The following is a 17,028-nucleotide window of genomic DNA, read 5'->3' on the forward strand; positions in this document are numbered from 1 at the left end:
AGCAGAAAATCTGACTCAAGTGTGGTCTTAAACATCTGAGCAAGTAGAAGGCTTCGGCTTATTAAACATGTCTTCCTAGCTGAGATGAAAACATGACACACACTTTGTTTCCCTCTCTCTTTTAATGGCAGAGGGAAGGACAAGTTATACAAGAATGTGCAAAATTATTTGTATATTCTTCTTCATGGGTACAAGTAATGCTTGAAAAGACAGTGGAAGTTTGACTTTTCTATTTAGGCAAAGTTGCTTTTGTAACTTTTGTTAATAAATGATTTTACTTGCAGGAGGGATCTTCTCCTGAAATCCCTAGTCTAGAAAGAAAGAATAAGAGAAGAAAAATCAAAGGTAAAAAAGGTGAGTCAATGTCATACATATGTGCATCTGGTATAGGGGTTATAAATACTTAATAGTATTTTGACTTGGTTAAAATGATAATTCCTTAATGTTACTTTGGTGCTTCTTGGGCTCTTACCGAAGGTCATGGGGTGGACTGCTGTCACATCTGCAACACATTATTCTCTAAAGAGTCCCATCTTAACTTGTCACAAGTTATTTCTAAGAGAAGACTTTGTGCCTCCTTTCTGCCTACAATTTGTGTTCCTGATTGCACAGATTGGGCCTTTGCTTTCCCTTGCTTAGGGAAGAAGGGTTTGCTGCCTCTTCAGATGGAAGTTCTGAAGGGAGAAGCACCCATCGCTCCCCTTCTAATTCAACTATGCTGCTTTCCCTTTCTAATTTTGGATGGTTTTACCAGAAGACTTGTCTTCTGCATAGTTTGGGCTTTGTGGCATCTCCAGCAATACTTCTTATTTTTTGACTCTTTCTACCCTGTTCTTAATGGAAATGAATGTGGAATGTCTCACTCCTTCCTGCTCCTGACCAAAGAGAACTCTTGTTCTGTCATTAGACAGGTCTTTCACAAACTTACCTCACACATCTGCATCACCGCATATCAAAATTAACCATCTGTAATTTAGAGATAATGTTTTCTTTGGGAATTATATGATTGCATCACCATCTGGGAGATATCTGAAGATAGCTTTCAAATGTTCCCTTTACCTTTTTTTAATTCTTTATTTATACTGAACATTGTTTGGAATGCGGAATGATTAATATGGATCTTATTGTGGGAACTAATATTTCATTACTTGAAAAGGTGAGGTTCTTTATCAGCCTCTGTCATCAATGAGTAGTGTCTATTATGGAGACTAGTAACACATTTGACTTAATAAAATCACTCTTTCCCATTACTTTGTTTCAGCGTAATCCTTATTACTAAAGGAAACTATAACTTGAATGAAACTAAGCAGTGCTTTGACTGAAACTTAATTTGGTTGGAGAATCTCTGTAATGTCAGAGGACTTTAGAAAGGAATCTTTTGCTGAGTACAGTGCTCAGAGACTCTTTCTCAAGAGATTGCAAACATGAGTCTCACATCCCAAAATCATCATGGATAGTAAATGATGTTTTATTGTTGGGTTCTTCTCTTAAGCTGCCGTTCCTTGGCCTCTGGATTAACTGAATAATTTAAATATCATTTACCTTAAAGTTGCCTTTTTGATTACATTGGTGGAAAGTGTGTATTTGTACTCTCTGTACGTGTGTACTTCAACAAAAGATCTTTGTGGAAGAAAGTGACTTTGTTTAACTAAACTAAATCAGTGCTGGCAAAGCTATGATGGAAATAAAGTGACTAGTGTAAAGGTTGAGATCCTGTAAAGAGGAATACTCGACTTTGCTCTTCTTTCATGTAGCTGTGACTATTCCTGTGCATAGATATTCCTCAGCTTCTTCTACGACTGTTGATGGTTGACCTAGTTTATGTGATTTTTACATTCTGAGGTGGTAGTATTCATTGAGATGTCAGGTGTAATATGTTTTAACATATTGTCAAGTACAATTATACTCTATGTTTTGTTCCTTTTTCAGAACGTTCTCAGGTAGACCAGTTGTTGGCTATTTCGCTGAGGGAGGAAGAGTTAAGCAAGTCCCTGCACAGTGTGGACAGCAGTCTCCTGCAGGCTAGGGCTGCCCTGCAGGCTGCGTATGTTGAGGTTCAACGGTTCCTTGTATTAAAGCAACAGGTAACAGTGGGCTTTGGAGACTGTCTGAACTAGAAGTTAGCAGCCTGAAAAACTGCCTTAAGTAGAACTGATTTAAAGCACAACTGTTTTGCAGATAACCATGGAAATGAGTACACTGAGAAGTCAGAGAATCCAGATCTTGCAGGGGCTACAAGGTACGAAATACCATAAAACTACAACAGTGGGATGCTGACTCACACTGTTTGAGCTCAGCATCTTGTAAAAATTTGATTTAACTTGAATTCCCTCATGTAAAATTGCAATAAAATTGTAGACTTTCAATATTGAAGTCTTTACTGTTCAAGTGTGATCTGTCATCTTTGCTGGTGCCATCTAGTGGCGTTTTTACAGATTTTTCTCTTCCTTGTCTCTGTCCACAAGAAATGAGCACCCCTAAATTTTATTGTAAAACGGGAACATTTTTGTTCTGTTTTTTTTTCTCTCCTCTTTTGCTATTAGAAACATATGAACCTTCTGAACTAACAGAGCAACCTTCCTGCAGTGTCTTAAGTGAGAGAAGAAATAGCAAATCTCAGACGGCAGCTGACATAATTCCTACAGGCTCCTTCCTGCCCCTTTTAGACACTTTGTCTTCTTCTGTACATCCACTGGGAGCTTCTGTGCATGTAAACATGCCATCACCATTCCAGCCTTCTGGCATCACACCTACCGCTCCTCCTGACTCCTCAGTACAAGTTAAACGAGAACCTGTGTCTCCAAAAGGCTCAGAAGAAAATGTGAATTCTCTACTCCGGAGCTCTCCAGGTGCTTCACGAGCACAAGAGGTGGAGCAGAAGGATGGTATGTGTGGCTTCTCTTTGTATTTTAAGTGGACTAGCTTTAAGAAAATATTTTTTTCCTTGGAGAATTCAAGTTGGATCTCAAACCTGCAGCCTGTTGTGCAGGGATGAACTCCCATTAACTTGTGTAGGACTTTGTCAACTTAATAGTCTTAGAAACTGGTACCTTCTTTACAACACATCTAACTGGATTCCATGTTTTTGAAATTGCTAAGCACATGCAAATTGTAGCCATGCACATACAGGTTTCTAGTTTTACTTTAAAAATAGAAAAAAACATGAATTTTCAGGTTACGTCCTCTGAGATTAATTTAGTTAATTTAAAAAAAAAAAAAAAAAGCAAAAATGAAAAAAGCTCAACAAACCTTAAACATTCCCGTGTCTTTTGTCTTCTACTCTGCGTAATTTAATAGGCATTGGTAGCTGAAAATCTACCTGCAAAGGAAGAATGCATGCCTGAAGATCTGTTTTAAAAATATATGACCAACTACATTAAGAGTATTCCATGTTCTTCCTGGGCCCTGCAGGATAAGCACAGAGTATAATTTGGATATTAAAAATAACAATCCATCTTCTCCCTCTCTCCATCTCTCCAAATCCCACTGGTCTGGAAATGCTGGTTAGATTTAATAACCTCATTCAAAGTTTGTGCAATCTTATTTGTTATCTCAATAAACAATTTACTGTGAGAAGGATATTTGGCACTGTTTGCCGATGTGAGGAGAGCGAGTAGGAGAGGGCTACTGATAAACGTCTCTGCTCACTTTTGTCTAGAGAAGAAACTGCTGAATTAACTGAACTACTCATATAATTTTTCTGAAGCTACTGCTTCAGAAAAATGACATCTTAGTGGCTGTAACTGAAATGATTAAGTCTTTATTTAGACAGTTTGAAACCCCTAAAACTCATGTACTGTAGTCTATAGTCAAAGGCTTAAATGCTATTGGGACTTTCCACTGCAACTTGCTACTGTGACTGAACATACAAACGGAAGACTAAAACCTCATTCATCCTTTACTTTCCTGAGAGCCTGTGAAGTTGAGCAGGGGGACTCTAATGACAGTTGTTTGTCTGCCATAACTGTCACTTACCTGAACTCTTAACTTAGATAATTTGAGATAAAGATTCATAACTAAGAATGTAGGTTAAATTTGCTGGTTCCTAAGAGGCAGAAGCAGGGAAGTGTTTAGAATTCTGTCAGCTTCCCATTCTCATTGAAGGATCCCACCCAATAAATGCAGTGAACATGAAACATCCTGTTCTGGATTGCAGTTATTGCAAATGCAACCGGGGAATTTTAGGGTGTGGGAAACACAGCTGTGAGATGCTGCCTGTGTTCTTAGTCTGTCTCAGTTGAGAGGCCAGATTCATTTCTTCATATTAGCATCAACTTAAAATGACAGGGAGAGATGTTTGCCCCATCACTTAGTCCACCGCAGAGGAACTAAAAAGCTTACTCTGATGGCTTGCAGTGCTGCTGTTCCCAGGATAGAAGGTACAATGCCACAGAGTGGGTTGTACGTGACCCATCTACCTTGAGTTAGGTCCAAGTATCATGGTAGAAATAACTAATGCAGATGGATTAAGCACAAGGTCTTCAAACTACATCACTGAGCAGCTGAGATGTACTAGGCATGCATTGCTTAATACTAGTCCTACAGCTGTGGAGACAGTTGGTACGGGAGGGCACAGTGAAGGGTGGTAGCATCTTAAGCCAACAATGTAGGATTCACCAAAGGTTGTTTGTCAGAACTTTAAAAGCATATAGTCTGCCGGCATCTTGAATTATGTACCCCATTCCTTTGCTTCTAGGTACACAGATAAACATTTTATTCCCCAGCTGTTATTTAAAGGCTGGATAGCTGACTGAAATAGCAGATTTGCATGTGTACATAGCTTTCAACATGTAGATGTATGTACTTTACATGCACAATTAAATATAAAAAAATGTAGGAAGAGCAATTTTGCATAAATATTTATTGCTGTACAGATTGCATATAACACTAGTCTGTTTTCTTCAGAAGAGACCAACCAGAAAACTCCAGTGCATCCAGTCGTCTCTGGAACCATGTCCCTATCAGAGCTGGCAGCTTGTTTCCAACGCACTAACCAAGATGTTCACAAGCCTGCAGCGGACAAGGGAAAGGCTGGAATTCCTGAGAGCCCTTCTCCTCATTCACTGTCTGTTTTCAGCAAGAGAGAAGCAAATGATACTATGACTGAGAGCTTTTTACTGGATCACTGTAGCAACTCTCTTGCAAAGCATTCAGTCCTTCTAGAAATGCCAATGGAGAAACCCTCCATCAAATTGTCAGCAGAACCATCTGAGCAACAGATGACAACCACTGTAGTCTCAGCAGAAAAAGGGAACAAGAGGAGGAGAAAGTTAAGGAAGAAGAAAACTCTGAGAGCAGCCCACGTGCCGGAGAACAGTGATACAGAACAGGATATAATTCACTCTAAGCCTGTCCGGAAAGTCAAGGGTGGAAGGGTTTCAAAAGGAGAAAAAGTTTCTACATCTACTCCTCCAAGACAGAAGGATGGAGCTACTGCTCAAACAGCAAGAAACAGATATGAGAATGACAGTGATGCTTCTCTGGAACTAGTGGAAGTTCCAGCGCCCCAGTGTGAGGTGGTTGACGTTGGTTCATCAGAGTCAGGAGATGAGAAACCAGACAGTCCGTCAAAGAGGGATTCACGCAGCTCTGTGGATCAAGCAGCACGAGAGGCATCTTGCTCTGGTTATGATGAAGTGAGCTCTACCAGCGAGCTTGGCACAAATTATAGGGATGACGGGAAAAGAAGGTGAGACTCTTGTAGATTTCTCAAAACTAAAAGCATTAAACAATACTCTTAAAAGTTGTCTCTTTTTTTTTTTTTTTTTCTTCCTATTGAGAAAGTCTTACAACATCAGTAACTTTTAATTTCATTGAGGAGTGAAATAAGAGGGAAAATGAAAATTGAATTTGCTATTTTGGTCCAACAAATCAATGTGTCTTGTTACCTACTAATTTCTCAAATATAAGAACAACGCTTCCCTCCACAGAAAACTTGTTTTGAGCTTACCTGTCACAGCCTGTTTTCTACTAAATGCATAGTCTTGTCTGAAAATGAAAGTGCAAAGTCCAGTCTCACTACTCGTTTTGTGTTACAGTGTGGCTGAGATGCAGACTTCCATATCGTCACTAAGAGGGTCAAAGAACTCATCAGGTATATCTTTTAAGTTTTTCTTCTGGTACTTTGTGAACAGTATCTTGCAGGACATTGAGTTAAGTCTTGATCAAACTGCTTCCAGAGGGGAATTTTGCTGTGAAGATAAAAACCTGCACTAAAAACTGAACTGGGAAGTGCTGCATACTCACTAATGTCATCTCTCATTGAATGCTTTCTGCTTTGACCCTCTCCACATCACCCCACGCCCTCCCACATGAACACTTCTGCTCCACAGCCTCCGTAGAGCTGTAGGACAAACAAAAATACAATCCTTTTGCTATTTAAAAAATCTTTCTGAACTTAACATCATATAAAGGTCTTTCTGGCATTTTAAATTGCCTTCTGCCACTTACTTACAGGCTCCAGCTGGGACCCACAATGAAATTTGACTTTCAGGTATCGAGCCCACAAAATAGTTGTGCTGTTTGGTAATACAGACAACAGTAGTGTGTTTGCTTGAGTGTGTTCACATAATCAAAGTCCATCTCTCTGTCCTACAGAAGTGTCTTCGGAGCCAGGTGAGGATGAAGAACCTACAGAGGGAAACTTTGAGGGACATGTGGCTGCAGTGAATGCTATTCAGATTTTTGGGAATCTGTTGTATACCTGCTCAGCAGACAAAACTGTTTGTGCCTACAATCTAGTTGTAAGTAAGGTTGCGGGTGTGGTATTACATTAATTGGAGTCACAAGGTTGCAATTTTGTTTTTGTAGAGCCTTACTATATAGCTAAAGAAGCAACTGCTTTTTCAAGTGTTAATTATTGTTTTTTCTATTCCTTTCTTCAAACCTCTCTTCTTCTCCCCAACCTTTTTTCCCTCTGAGAGGGGCAAGGGGAGATAAATTGCTGCGTGTGTCCTGCTTTTGTTAGCCGCCCTGCCCCACTCTGTCAGGCACAGATCTCAAGGGGCATTATGGACCTTTATGTTGACAGACCCTATGCTTTCCTTTCTAGAGCAGGAAGTGTGTGGCCATCTTTGAAGGACATACTTCAAAAGTGAACTGTCTCTTGGTCACGCAGACCAATGGGAAGAGTGCTGCACTCTACACTGGCTCAAGCGACCACACTATCAACTGTTACAATATCAAGGTACTCAAATTGTGTTGATTAACATGTACTGCTTTTTTATGTGAGTATTTCTTTGCAAGTATAAATGAAAAAAGCCTTTTAAACCTATATGAGCTGGACAGGAGCCCCACTTTATACCTCATTACAGTGGAAGAGGAGGAAAAAAACCCCAAACAGCAAACCCTAATCTTTTGGCTAACTTCTTGGCAGAGTTTTTGCTAGAACAGCATGATGAGGATGGTTGTCTGGCCATGAATATTGTATTGCATTGTATTTGTCTTGCTGTATTTCAAACTTCATTGCTCATGGAAGGCACTGCTCTCTTTGTAGAGCAGCTATAGAGAGAACAGGTGTCTATTATTCTGAGCACAGATGAAAGAACAGACTGAGACTTCCCGAAGCTGGACTTTTAAGGATAAATGATAAGAAGGCTTGTCCAACCTGTGGCTTGATGGGGTAGAAAGTAAATATCTGCTTCAATGGGCAAACTGCCAGAGGATTTTTTGACTCTTAAGCTGATGATTCATGGCGCTTCCCTTTTGGGGACTTCATGAGGATTCCTCTAACTCAAGCATGTAACAGTGTTTTTCATATACGTACAGTCTGTAGTCTAAACTTCTATATACGTTAGAGGTTGTGACTAGAATAAAGCTTTTAGGGTTTTAACTGTTTGCTGACGTACAGTCAAGTCTCAGAGATGGGAGTGAGCTGATTAAAACCAGTGTCCAAGAGCCATGTGACACTAGACTTTCAGATGTTTTTCTCCAGCTGTGTTGGTTCAAAAATGCAGCTTGTAGGTGAAAATCATCATTCACTTCAGGCTTTTTTCTACAAATTGTTTTCAGTTAATGAAAAGCTTTAAATTCTTTTTTCTGTTGCCAGACCAGAGAGCGCATGGAACAGTTTAAATTGGAAGATCGAGTGCTCTGTTTACACAGTAGATGGCGGATCCTTTACGCAGGCCTTGCAAATGGCACTGTGGTTACTTTCAGCATAAAGGTTGGTTTGTTTAAATACTGGCACCTGGAAGCCTGTTGCAGTGTTCTTTCTTTCCACTTTGTGTTTCTTTCCACTCTTTCTCTTGAGTAGTAAGTGTATTTGTAATTAAAGTATTTTGGTATAAATGGTCACTGTTGGCCCCTTTTGCTCCTTTATTTTGTCAGTGCACAAAGCTGTCCCATCTCCCCTTCCCTCTGGTTACCTTTCTCTTAACTGCTGTTACGTTGTCATGTTTTCCTTAAGGTTCTGCCTGGCCCATGAGTCATGTATCGTGAGAGCTTTTTGACACAGTTAATTACTTGTGAATCTTCCTTTCTTGCCCATCAAAGCAGCGTGACAGACTTTAATGTGTTGCTGATTTTGCCTGTTCCATCTGCAGTTACAGAAGAGACTCATTGACATGGTTTTCTGGCAAAGAGGCTTAATCAGCAGTTCCCATGATATTTAAAAGTGAACAAAAATTATTATTTAAATGTTTTTCTGATTATTCTTTTCAGGGATGCTACATTAACTTCCCAGACTTATTCTTAAAAATTTAATCTGTTTTTCATTTTTCTCATAACAGTATTTCCTCTCATTGAGGATTTACTGGATCTTTGCTAAACAATTAAGTATTTTTTAAAAGACAGAAAATAGGAACCCAATATGAATAATTTCCATGATTTGAAACTAAGTTGTTAGGCAACTCTTACCATGGCTGAAATGGCATGTCACCAAACTGAAATCAGATACTATAATAAGTACAATACAAAAAGGACTCAGTGGTCTAGTCAGCATCACAGCAAAGTTTTAATTCTAAATACCGTTTTTTCTTCCCCCAACAGAACAACAAGCAGGTTGATACCTTTGAATGCCACGGCCCCAGAGCAGTAAGCTGTCTGGCCACAGCTCAGGAAGGAGCACGCAAGTTGTTGGTTGTCGGCTCCTACGACTGCACCATCAGTGTGCGAGATGCACGGAACGGCCTGCTTCTCAGGACCCTGGAAGGTCACAGCAAGACTATACTCTGCATGAAGGCAAGTGTCTCTAAAAATACATTTTTGACAAAGAATGCTTAAAAAGGTGTATTTTTTCTCTTTCTTCCTCATCTAATAGTGAGCAGATTGTGGTAGGAAACAGAGGATTTATTTATTTTAAATGATAACTGAGTAATTTGGTAGGAAAATTGTCTCTGGATGGCTGCCGTATCTCTTGTTTGCAGCAAAACTGTTGGGAGTGTGTATGTGAGAGGCATATTTCTTGTTGTTAGAAGATTCAGGGAATCTTGAAACGTGAGTTTGCCAACAGAGGGAAAGTTAGAGAAAAGATGAAGCTAGTTTTCACATATTCCCATTGTACAAATCTCAGAGGAAGCCAAAAAAGGTGTAACTCTGGAGAAGTATTCTTCTTAATAGAAGAATCACTATCATTTTTGTACAAGTTTCTGGCTCTTGAGATTACAAGGTGGAACATATGCTTGTCTGACTGCTTTGCTCTGACCACTGTCATGTAACAGATAGTGCATGACTTCCATAAATTGTATTTGTCACTTTAGATATTGCGGTGCAGTGGCACAGCCTTTTTTGCTCTGTGGACTGTGCTAGGGTGAGTCAGCCTGGAGGGCTGCAAGTTTACAGCTTCTGATGTCAATTGTGAAGTGTCAAAATTCATCATTAGGATAGCACAGTACATTTTCTAGCTCTTACTTAAAGAACTCAGTACGTGCTTTCTTTTCATACTCTCCATTGACTTTAAGACTGTAAAATTTAGGAAATGTTGCAGTACCACTTTAAACTAAGCAGTGTCTTAATGTTTTGCTTGCCCATTTCTGTATCTCTTACAAAAATAAAACTATTGATGGTTTTTGTTTTTGTTTTTCGTAAGGTTGTGAATGATCTGGTATTCAGTGGTTCCAGTGATCAGTCTGTCCATGCCCACAACATTCATGTAAGTCTTATATATAAATTTAGGATGACTTTTGCTATTAAGGTAGTGAATTCCTGTGCCATAAAGCCAGTATTTCCAGAATTTTTGACGGACTGATGAGGCATAATAGCTTCCAGAAAAGAAAGTCATCTGATTTTGTTAATGTGACTACACATTATAGCTAACTAAGGAAGGATGCAGAGGATAAAATACCTTGGGAAATACGAACATGATTGTTCTTGTGATATGATATGCAATGCCTTTTTATGGGGGGATCTTGCTTTTGCAAATATTACTACAAATGTGCTGATAACATGGAAAGGGTTCAGAGCAAAGCCATGTGAGATATTCTAGTGGGGGAAGAGTTTCTTTATTACAGAAAAAAACTGAGGGACACAAATAGCGTTCCAAACTAAGTAGTTCAAAAGCTGTTATACTGTTGTGAAGGCTTTGCCACTCTCTTCCTCTTTTACACCGTCTTTTCCTTGTGCTAGCAGAAGCATTGGTGCAGCTACGCAATAAGTTGGATTAAGAAACTTAGCAGAGGTAAATTTTAATTGACAAAAAAAATCTGTATATTTCTGTGTATTTAGCTAAATTTGCTCACTGATCCTTGTGGCTACATAAATACTGCTTGTACTAATAGCACAGTACTAGTTGCAGGATAGGTGGGAACATGTGATAGAAAGGGGAGAAGTAGACACTTTTCATAGTGGCATACATTTCTATTGTACTGGAATGTCTCTGTCTTAATGCGGGCAAAGAAAAGGTTAAGTAGTATTTGATCACAGTCTAGAAGTGCCTACACAGGAAATGGCAGGCTAATAAGGTTGTTTCAATTTCTTGAGAAGTGAGCGTTGAAGGTATCTACCCTATGTAAGTTAGATAAAACTGGATTGTTTTGTTGTTTTAAACAAACAAACCCCACCTATTTGCTTTCCTTTTTCTTCACACAGACCGGAGAGCTGGTGCGCATCTATAAAGGCCATAACCATGCAGTAACAGTTGTGAACATTCTTGGGAAAGTGATGGTGACAGCATGTCTGGATAAATTTGTTCGTGTTTATGAACTACAGGTAAGAAAATAGATGGTTACTAATGGCATTTACCTAATATGCATTAATTAATCATTTTGAAGTCAAACAGAAGTCATCTTTGTGCTCACTGGTCTCTGACCCATCCTTCTATTTCCTGTCACTCGGAATATATAGTTGTCTTACCAGCAAAAATACATGGGGTTTAAAGAATATAACCTAAAACATTTTTTAGAACCTGGGTTATCTGAAGATAATGACAGCTCAGAAAGGTGGAGAAATGTTAGTTTTGTCTGCTTGAAAGAGCAAGTGCTTAGTTGGACAAAGACTCACAGAAGTAATGTAACCAAAAGTGAGCTTTCATGATGGCTGCTAAGTTTGGAATTCACCAGGGGTGTTTAGCTGCTTCCCAGGAAACCGCTCTTGGAAGTGTTGTCTTTTGCGTGTGAAAAACAGCTATTAACTGTCATGCTATTAATGCCTGGTTTTGTTTCTTTCAAGTCGCACGACCGCTTGCAAGTCTATGGAGGCCACACAGATATGATCATGTGTATGACCATCCATAAGAGCATGGTAACTTCCTTCTTTTCACTGGTCTCAGAGAAAAGGTTGTAATTTCCATGAGCGTATATAAGACAGTTTAATTTTTTTCAGATAATGAAATCAACCTGCTGACTGGCTAAGACAGAAGAACTTAGAAATGTCAGCTAAAAAATCAAGTTGCCATAACAGCTTTGTGTTTATGTAATATTATTATCTGGGGAAAATTCACCTTCTTGCTTATTGTAGTCTTAAAACAATCGTTCTGTTTACAGTGATGATTGCAATGAAGAGTCTAGTAATAGTAAAATATTCTCTCTTTTCAAGCATCATTCCTGTTTGGCTTTTATTTAAGACAGTCACACAGATACTAGAGAAAAGTTTCACGCACAGTCAAACCTCTAGGAACCTTTGACAGAACCTAAACAAAGGCATGCAGTTGATTTAGATGCACAGATTTCTTCATCCATCTGCCCTGAAAGACAGGTTTCGGGAGCACTTCTGGATAAGTAACTTGCTCCAAGTAGTCATTAAAAGCACTTACTTGTCTGTGCGTGTAGGAGTTTGTGTGCAAACTTTCTTTCAGATTGTAGAGGTGTAGTAACAATGTGTAACAATAGAAGAATCAAGTCTAACAGAACTGATCCCCTTCTAATTGAAACACATACTGCCCAAGCTTCACTTCTCACATGAGTGAGGTGCACTCAGGCTTTGTGTTTTTACAGTCTGAGGCTTGAACTGTCTCCAGCAATAGTCTGGTTTGGGCATTCTCAAATCAAAGAAATGTCCAGATAAGAACCTTCATGTTGAGTGAGAGATAATAGTTTTCTGTAGCAGTCGTAAGGAAGGTGTAGGGTCTTACAAACAGCAGATTGGCTGTTATATCCTAGTGATGAATTTCCAAGAGACAAAAAGACTTGAACAAAAATAACAAATGAAATCTTCAGCTTGCAGAGTTCTCTGTATTGTGTGAGGAATTTTTAATAATGAGTGTTCTTTATGGAATTACAAGTGTCCGACATCCTTTTCTTTCCAAAAGACAACTTTGTGTAGAGCATTTGCCTAACAAAAGTGGTTTTTAAGTAGTCATTTCACCTACCTTTCAGGACCTGCATCAGTCTTCTCTTTCTGAAATTCTGATGTTCTTCCTCACACTTCCTCTCCATTCCTTTTTGATATACATATAAGTGGCTAAGTCCTGGAAATATATTCAACTTAACATTTATGCCTATTTTTTTTTTCACTTCAGTGGAGAGTTACATTATATGTTAATGTTTTCTGAACTTCTACACACGTGATACAATCTGCACTAGAAGTTATGGAAACATTTCATTAGTAGGTTTTTGTAAACTATGAATGCAAACCTTAAAAGAATTTGCTTTGGCCCATTTGTTAGATTTGGAAGCCTTGCATGTTGGTATCTTCTTGTTCACCTAGTATACTCTACACTGAAGCCTCCTTCAGAATTGGACTTTGTGTTATTTTTCTATCATTTCTAGCTTGCTTATCCATAAATGTTTCTTTTACAGATCTACACTGGGTGCTATGATGGCAGTGTCAGAGCTGTGAGGCTTAACCTGATGCAGAATTATCGTTGCTGGGTAATGAACAAAATGTTTTTAGCATTCCTTTGTTTTTAGACTCATTTTCTGGGGTGGTCACTTCTCAGTCTTGGATAGCTTGACCTTTATTATAATTCAATAATATTTTTAAATGTTTATGTACATTTTAAATGTTAGTATATATCACTTGTTCCCTTTTCCTGGTGTTCTGTCTGTATCTATGCTTTAGAGAAAGTTAGTGGTTATATCTTAATTTTATTTTTCCTGGTAATTTTTAGATAGTGACATTTAACTGTTTAAAACAAAAAAACTTCAGCCAAGTGACATACAAAATCAGATTTATTCTGCTAAATAAGTTTAATTAAATTCCCAATGACTCTGTCTCAGGTAAGCTTAAATCTTGTAAAGTTATAGTTCCTATTTTCCTCCTGCAATTCTTGCTAATGGTGTAAGCTTGGCTAGAGGCAGGAAAAAATCTCTGTAGAGCTGTAATTAAAGGAATAGGGAACATTGAGAATGGAAGTGGAATAAGATTAAAATGTTATAGGAGGAGCACAATGCATGTGACCAGTCTTGGTAGAATACTTTTAAGTTGCAAGAATAAAAGCATTAGCTAAAATTCTTTTTTCCTTGCTTATTCTGGCATGTTTTCTCTACCAGTGGCATGGATGTTCACTGATCTTTGGAGTTGTGGACCATCTGAAACAACACTTGCTAACTGACCATACCAACCCAAATTTTCAGACCCTAAAATGTCGTTGGAAGAACTGTGATGCTTTCTTTACTTCTAGGAAAGGTTCCAAGCAGGTATGTGGTTGAACTAACGTGGTTGCATTTGGTAGTATCAAGTATATACTATAATAACAACTGTGGGACTTGGTCCTGTTTCTCTTAAAAATGGTCAAATTTTTCTAGACGTAGCAGGCTTAGCTGCGTACAGTTACAGTCATACAAGGCCAATAGGGTTCAACCTGTGACAGACGAAGAGTGCAGCTAAGTATGACAGCTTGAGGTATGGTCAGTTTAAAACAGTTTGATCCTAAAATATTACATGGAAATGGTCAATTCTTGAAATATTAGAAGAAATTCTGGTGACTACAATCCAGATGTTTTTGTTGGAAAAAAATATTTTTAAGATGAACAAACATCAGTCTTGAAACAGATTTTTATCCATCACTACACCCCTTCATTGTTCTGGATGCTGATGCTGTTTATTTTTCACACAGGACTGGTTTTGCTGACAATTTTTTTAAAAGTATAATGCATAAATTTCTGAATAAATGTTAGCACAAATGGGAAAAAAATATGAAGAAGGCATAAGAGTTGGATGCCAGTTGGATTAAGTGGTGTGGAAAAGGTTGGGGTTGGATATAAGAAGGGTTGTAACCTATAGACTGACCTGTAAAATGCACATTTTACTCCATGGCATTATAAATTACCTTTCTGTTGCATGCTTTTCAAAAGATGCAATGGAAGGAGGTTTCTTTGGGAACTAAGAAAGAGAAGTAGAGTCCTTCATTCCTCTTTAAGCACTGTGTTTGGGTACTGGGTTTTACTTGCCTTGAATTGTGTGGTAGGTGAGACACTTCGTATATATAATTTAATAGCCTGGCATTCTTTTGGGCTTTAAGCCCAAAAATGTGTATTATCCACCAAGACTTCAAATTTTTTTGCAAAGCTTTTGAATTTTGTTGTTGTTGTTGTTATTATTTTAACTGACTTCTCCGGTTCTTTTCTAGGATGCAGTAGGACATATTGAAAGACATGCTGAGGATGACAGCAGAATTGACTCATGAAGCTTTTCACCTCCCACATTGGGAAGTAATTTAATATGTCAGAATTATTCCAAACAACGTCAGTTTCTTACTCCAGTCTTTCCTCTTTTTTTTCCCACTTGGAATGCAAAAATGGAGTGGGGCTGAAATACCTTGCTGCAGAGACTGCAGGTTGTGTTGCACTCTGTAGAAATAAGGCGGGTCAATTAAGACTTGGCCCAAATGGAAGATTCTTGCAAGTTTTTAATTAATTGCCAGATAAGAATATTCCCTCCTCTTGTCTGCCTTGGGGGTTTTTGTGGTTTGTTTTTTCCTGTGGTGTTTTGTTGTGGTTTGTTTTGTTTTGTTTTTTAAAGAAGCGTAGTCTGACAGTCTTCAGGCAGTCCAGAGGGGTGTTGAGAACTTAGATTACAATAGGTGCTGGTGTTTGCAAACTCAGCTGGAAGCCTGTAAGTGTCTAAGACATGTCTGTTTTTATGTTGCGTCCATTTTTTTTAGCTGATTTTAATAAAATTCTGCAAACCAGAATATCACAAATTCTAACAGTGTAACCTGAATACCCAGTGTACATTTTGACTTTCTTCATAAAAAGAAAATAATTTTATGGAGAACTGGAATAAATTAATTTTTTAATGTTAATTGTAACTTATTTTTTATTCCTTGTGTAAAAATTGCAATAACTGGCATAATACATACAGTGACACACTGCCCTAAATACTACAACTCCTGAGGTATTTTCTTTATTTGGAGGAAAGCAGTTGTTTTTGAGATGTATGCCAGTAGCAGCAAAACAGCTGCTTCACTCACGTGCTTGTTGATCTTAGTCTTTTTAAACATAGGTCCTTATGTACAGGAAAGAAGTGGTGTCAGCTTTTATTTTAGTTAAATACCAGCATAACCACTGCGATCTTGATACAGCACCATAGTTGGATTCCTGATTTTATTTGGAATCTTAGTGAGTGAGCTTTGCAATCCTACATCTTCGTGGAATAGCAAACTAAGAGAAATGCAGTGGCACTGTTTAAGTGCAGCAATTAGGCAGCATTTTGTTTCTGTTGTGAGCTGGCTAAATTGGCTTGGGCTGTATCAAGTTCACAAAAACTCAACTGGAAAGAATGGAGCAGGATTTGAAAGTCTAAAGTTCTCAAGCAGAAGCTGAGGATACAAAATGCATATTTATGCCTGTGAAAGTCGTCTTTCTACTAATGCACAGCAGGTACCACAGAGAAGCCAGTGCAGAGGCGATGGCTGTTCCTGCTTGTCAGGGTTCCTCTGCAGGCGTCCCTTGGGGTGGAAAACTTTACCCAGTAAGTGCAGCAAAATGTACTTCTTGCATTTGCGATCCTCTCTCTCATAACACTCATTTAGCAAAGAGCTTTCCTAAACAGTGAGACTCACCTAGCAAGGAGCTTTGAGTTGACTTTTGCCTAACTTGCTACTCAGGAAAAAAAAAAAGGAGACGTTTCCTTAAACTGTAACAGAAGGTAAGGACAGCCCAGTGTCAGAACTGAGCTGCTTATAAATGAATCCAGTGCTGTTCAAACAAACTGAATGTACTATTTTTACTGAGCATCCCTTTCACTACTACTTTGAGGCTTGGTATGCCAACCATAGACCAAATAAGTTTTATAGCCTCATTCTTTTACTATAAAGCAGCCTTTTTAGGCCAAGAAAGTGACTGAGGAAAGCCCGTGAATGTTCCTCTGCCATAAAATCAAGGAACTTCAGGGCTGTCTCTGAAGCAAACTATTTTTGTATTGTCGTAGCAGACAAGCGTAACTTCTCTGTAATTGCTTGACATTGACGATTTTTTTTGTGAGAGAGGAGTAAAATAGGAATGAGATGCAGTAGCATACTACTTCAAAAACGTGGGAATCTCTGAGCTTCCAGTGCTTTTGTGGTGATTTGTTTGGGTTTTTTTATTAAGCTGTTTGTGGACAGGAAAAAAACCCAGTATGTGGCTCAGACCCCATGCTGTTTTGAGGGTGTTTTTATTTTGTTTTTTTGGGGAGTGTGTTTGTGTGTTTGTTTTTGTTTATTTTTTTTCT

General features: G+C 38.5%; 1 protein-coding gene across 4 annotated transcripts in view; it reads left to right on the forward strand.

Annotated features, from left to right (window-relative positions):
- The window catches only part of ZNF106 (zinc finger protein 106), a 38,130-nt gene extending 22,511 nt beyond the window's left edge, over positions 1 to 15,619 (forward strand). The window contains exons 7-22 of one of the 4 annotated variants that reach the window (XM_065065871.1): positions 285 to 354; positions 1,930 to 2,084; positions 2,179 to 2,239; positions 2,544 to 2,885; positions 4,906 to 5,689; positions 6,039 to 6,094; positions 6,598 to 6,743; positions 7,052 to 7,186; positions 8,048 to 8,164; positions 8,989 to 9,180; positions 10,028 to 10,090; positions 11,026 to 11,145; positions 11,605 to 11,676; positions 13,173 to 13,244; positions 13,866 to 14,012; positions 14,945 to 15,619. In XM_065065871.1, the coding sequence (XP_064921943.1) occupies positions 285 to 354; positions 1,930 to 2,084; positions 2,179 to 2,239; positions 2,544 to 2,885; positions 4,906 to 5,689; positions 6,039 to 6,094; positions 6,598 to 6,743; positions 7,052 to 7,186; positions 8,048 to 8,164; positions 8,989 to 9,180; positions 10,028 to 10,090; positions 11,026 to 11,145; positions 11,605 to 11,676; positions 13,173 to 13,244; positions 13,866 to 14,012; positions 14,945 to 15,001 (2,589 nt within the window). In that variant the 3' untranslated portion in view covers positions 15,002 to 15,619. Of the gene's footprint in view, positions 1 to 284; positions 355 to 1,929; positions 2,085 to 2,178; positions 2,240 to 2,543; positions 2,886 to 4,905; positions 5,690 to 6,038; positions 6,095 to 6,597; positions 6,744 to 7,051; positions 7,187 to 8,047; positions 8,165 to 8,988; positions 9,181 to 10,027; positions 10,091 to 10,563; positions 10,642 to 11,025; positions 11,146 to 11,604; positions 11,677 to 13,172; positions 13,245 to 13,865; positions 14,013 to 14,944 lie in introns of those variants that run through there. The other 3 variants (XM_065065872.1, XM_065065873.1, XM_065065874.1) reach the window with 3 other exon arrangements.
- The last annotated feature ends 1,409 nt before the right edge of the window (positions 15,620 to 17,028 follow it).

The sequence above is a fragment of the Columba livia genome, chromosome 5, assembly GCF_036013475.1.
Source record: "Columba livia isolate bColLiv1 breed racing homer chromosome 5, bColLiv1.pat.W.v2, whole genome shotgun sequence".
Taxonomy (NCBI): domain Eukaryota; kingdom Metazoa; phylum Chordata; class Aves; order Columbiformes; family Columbidae; genus Columba; species Columba livia.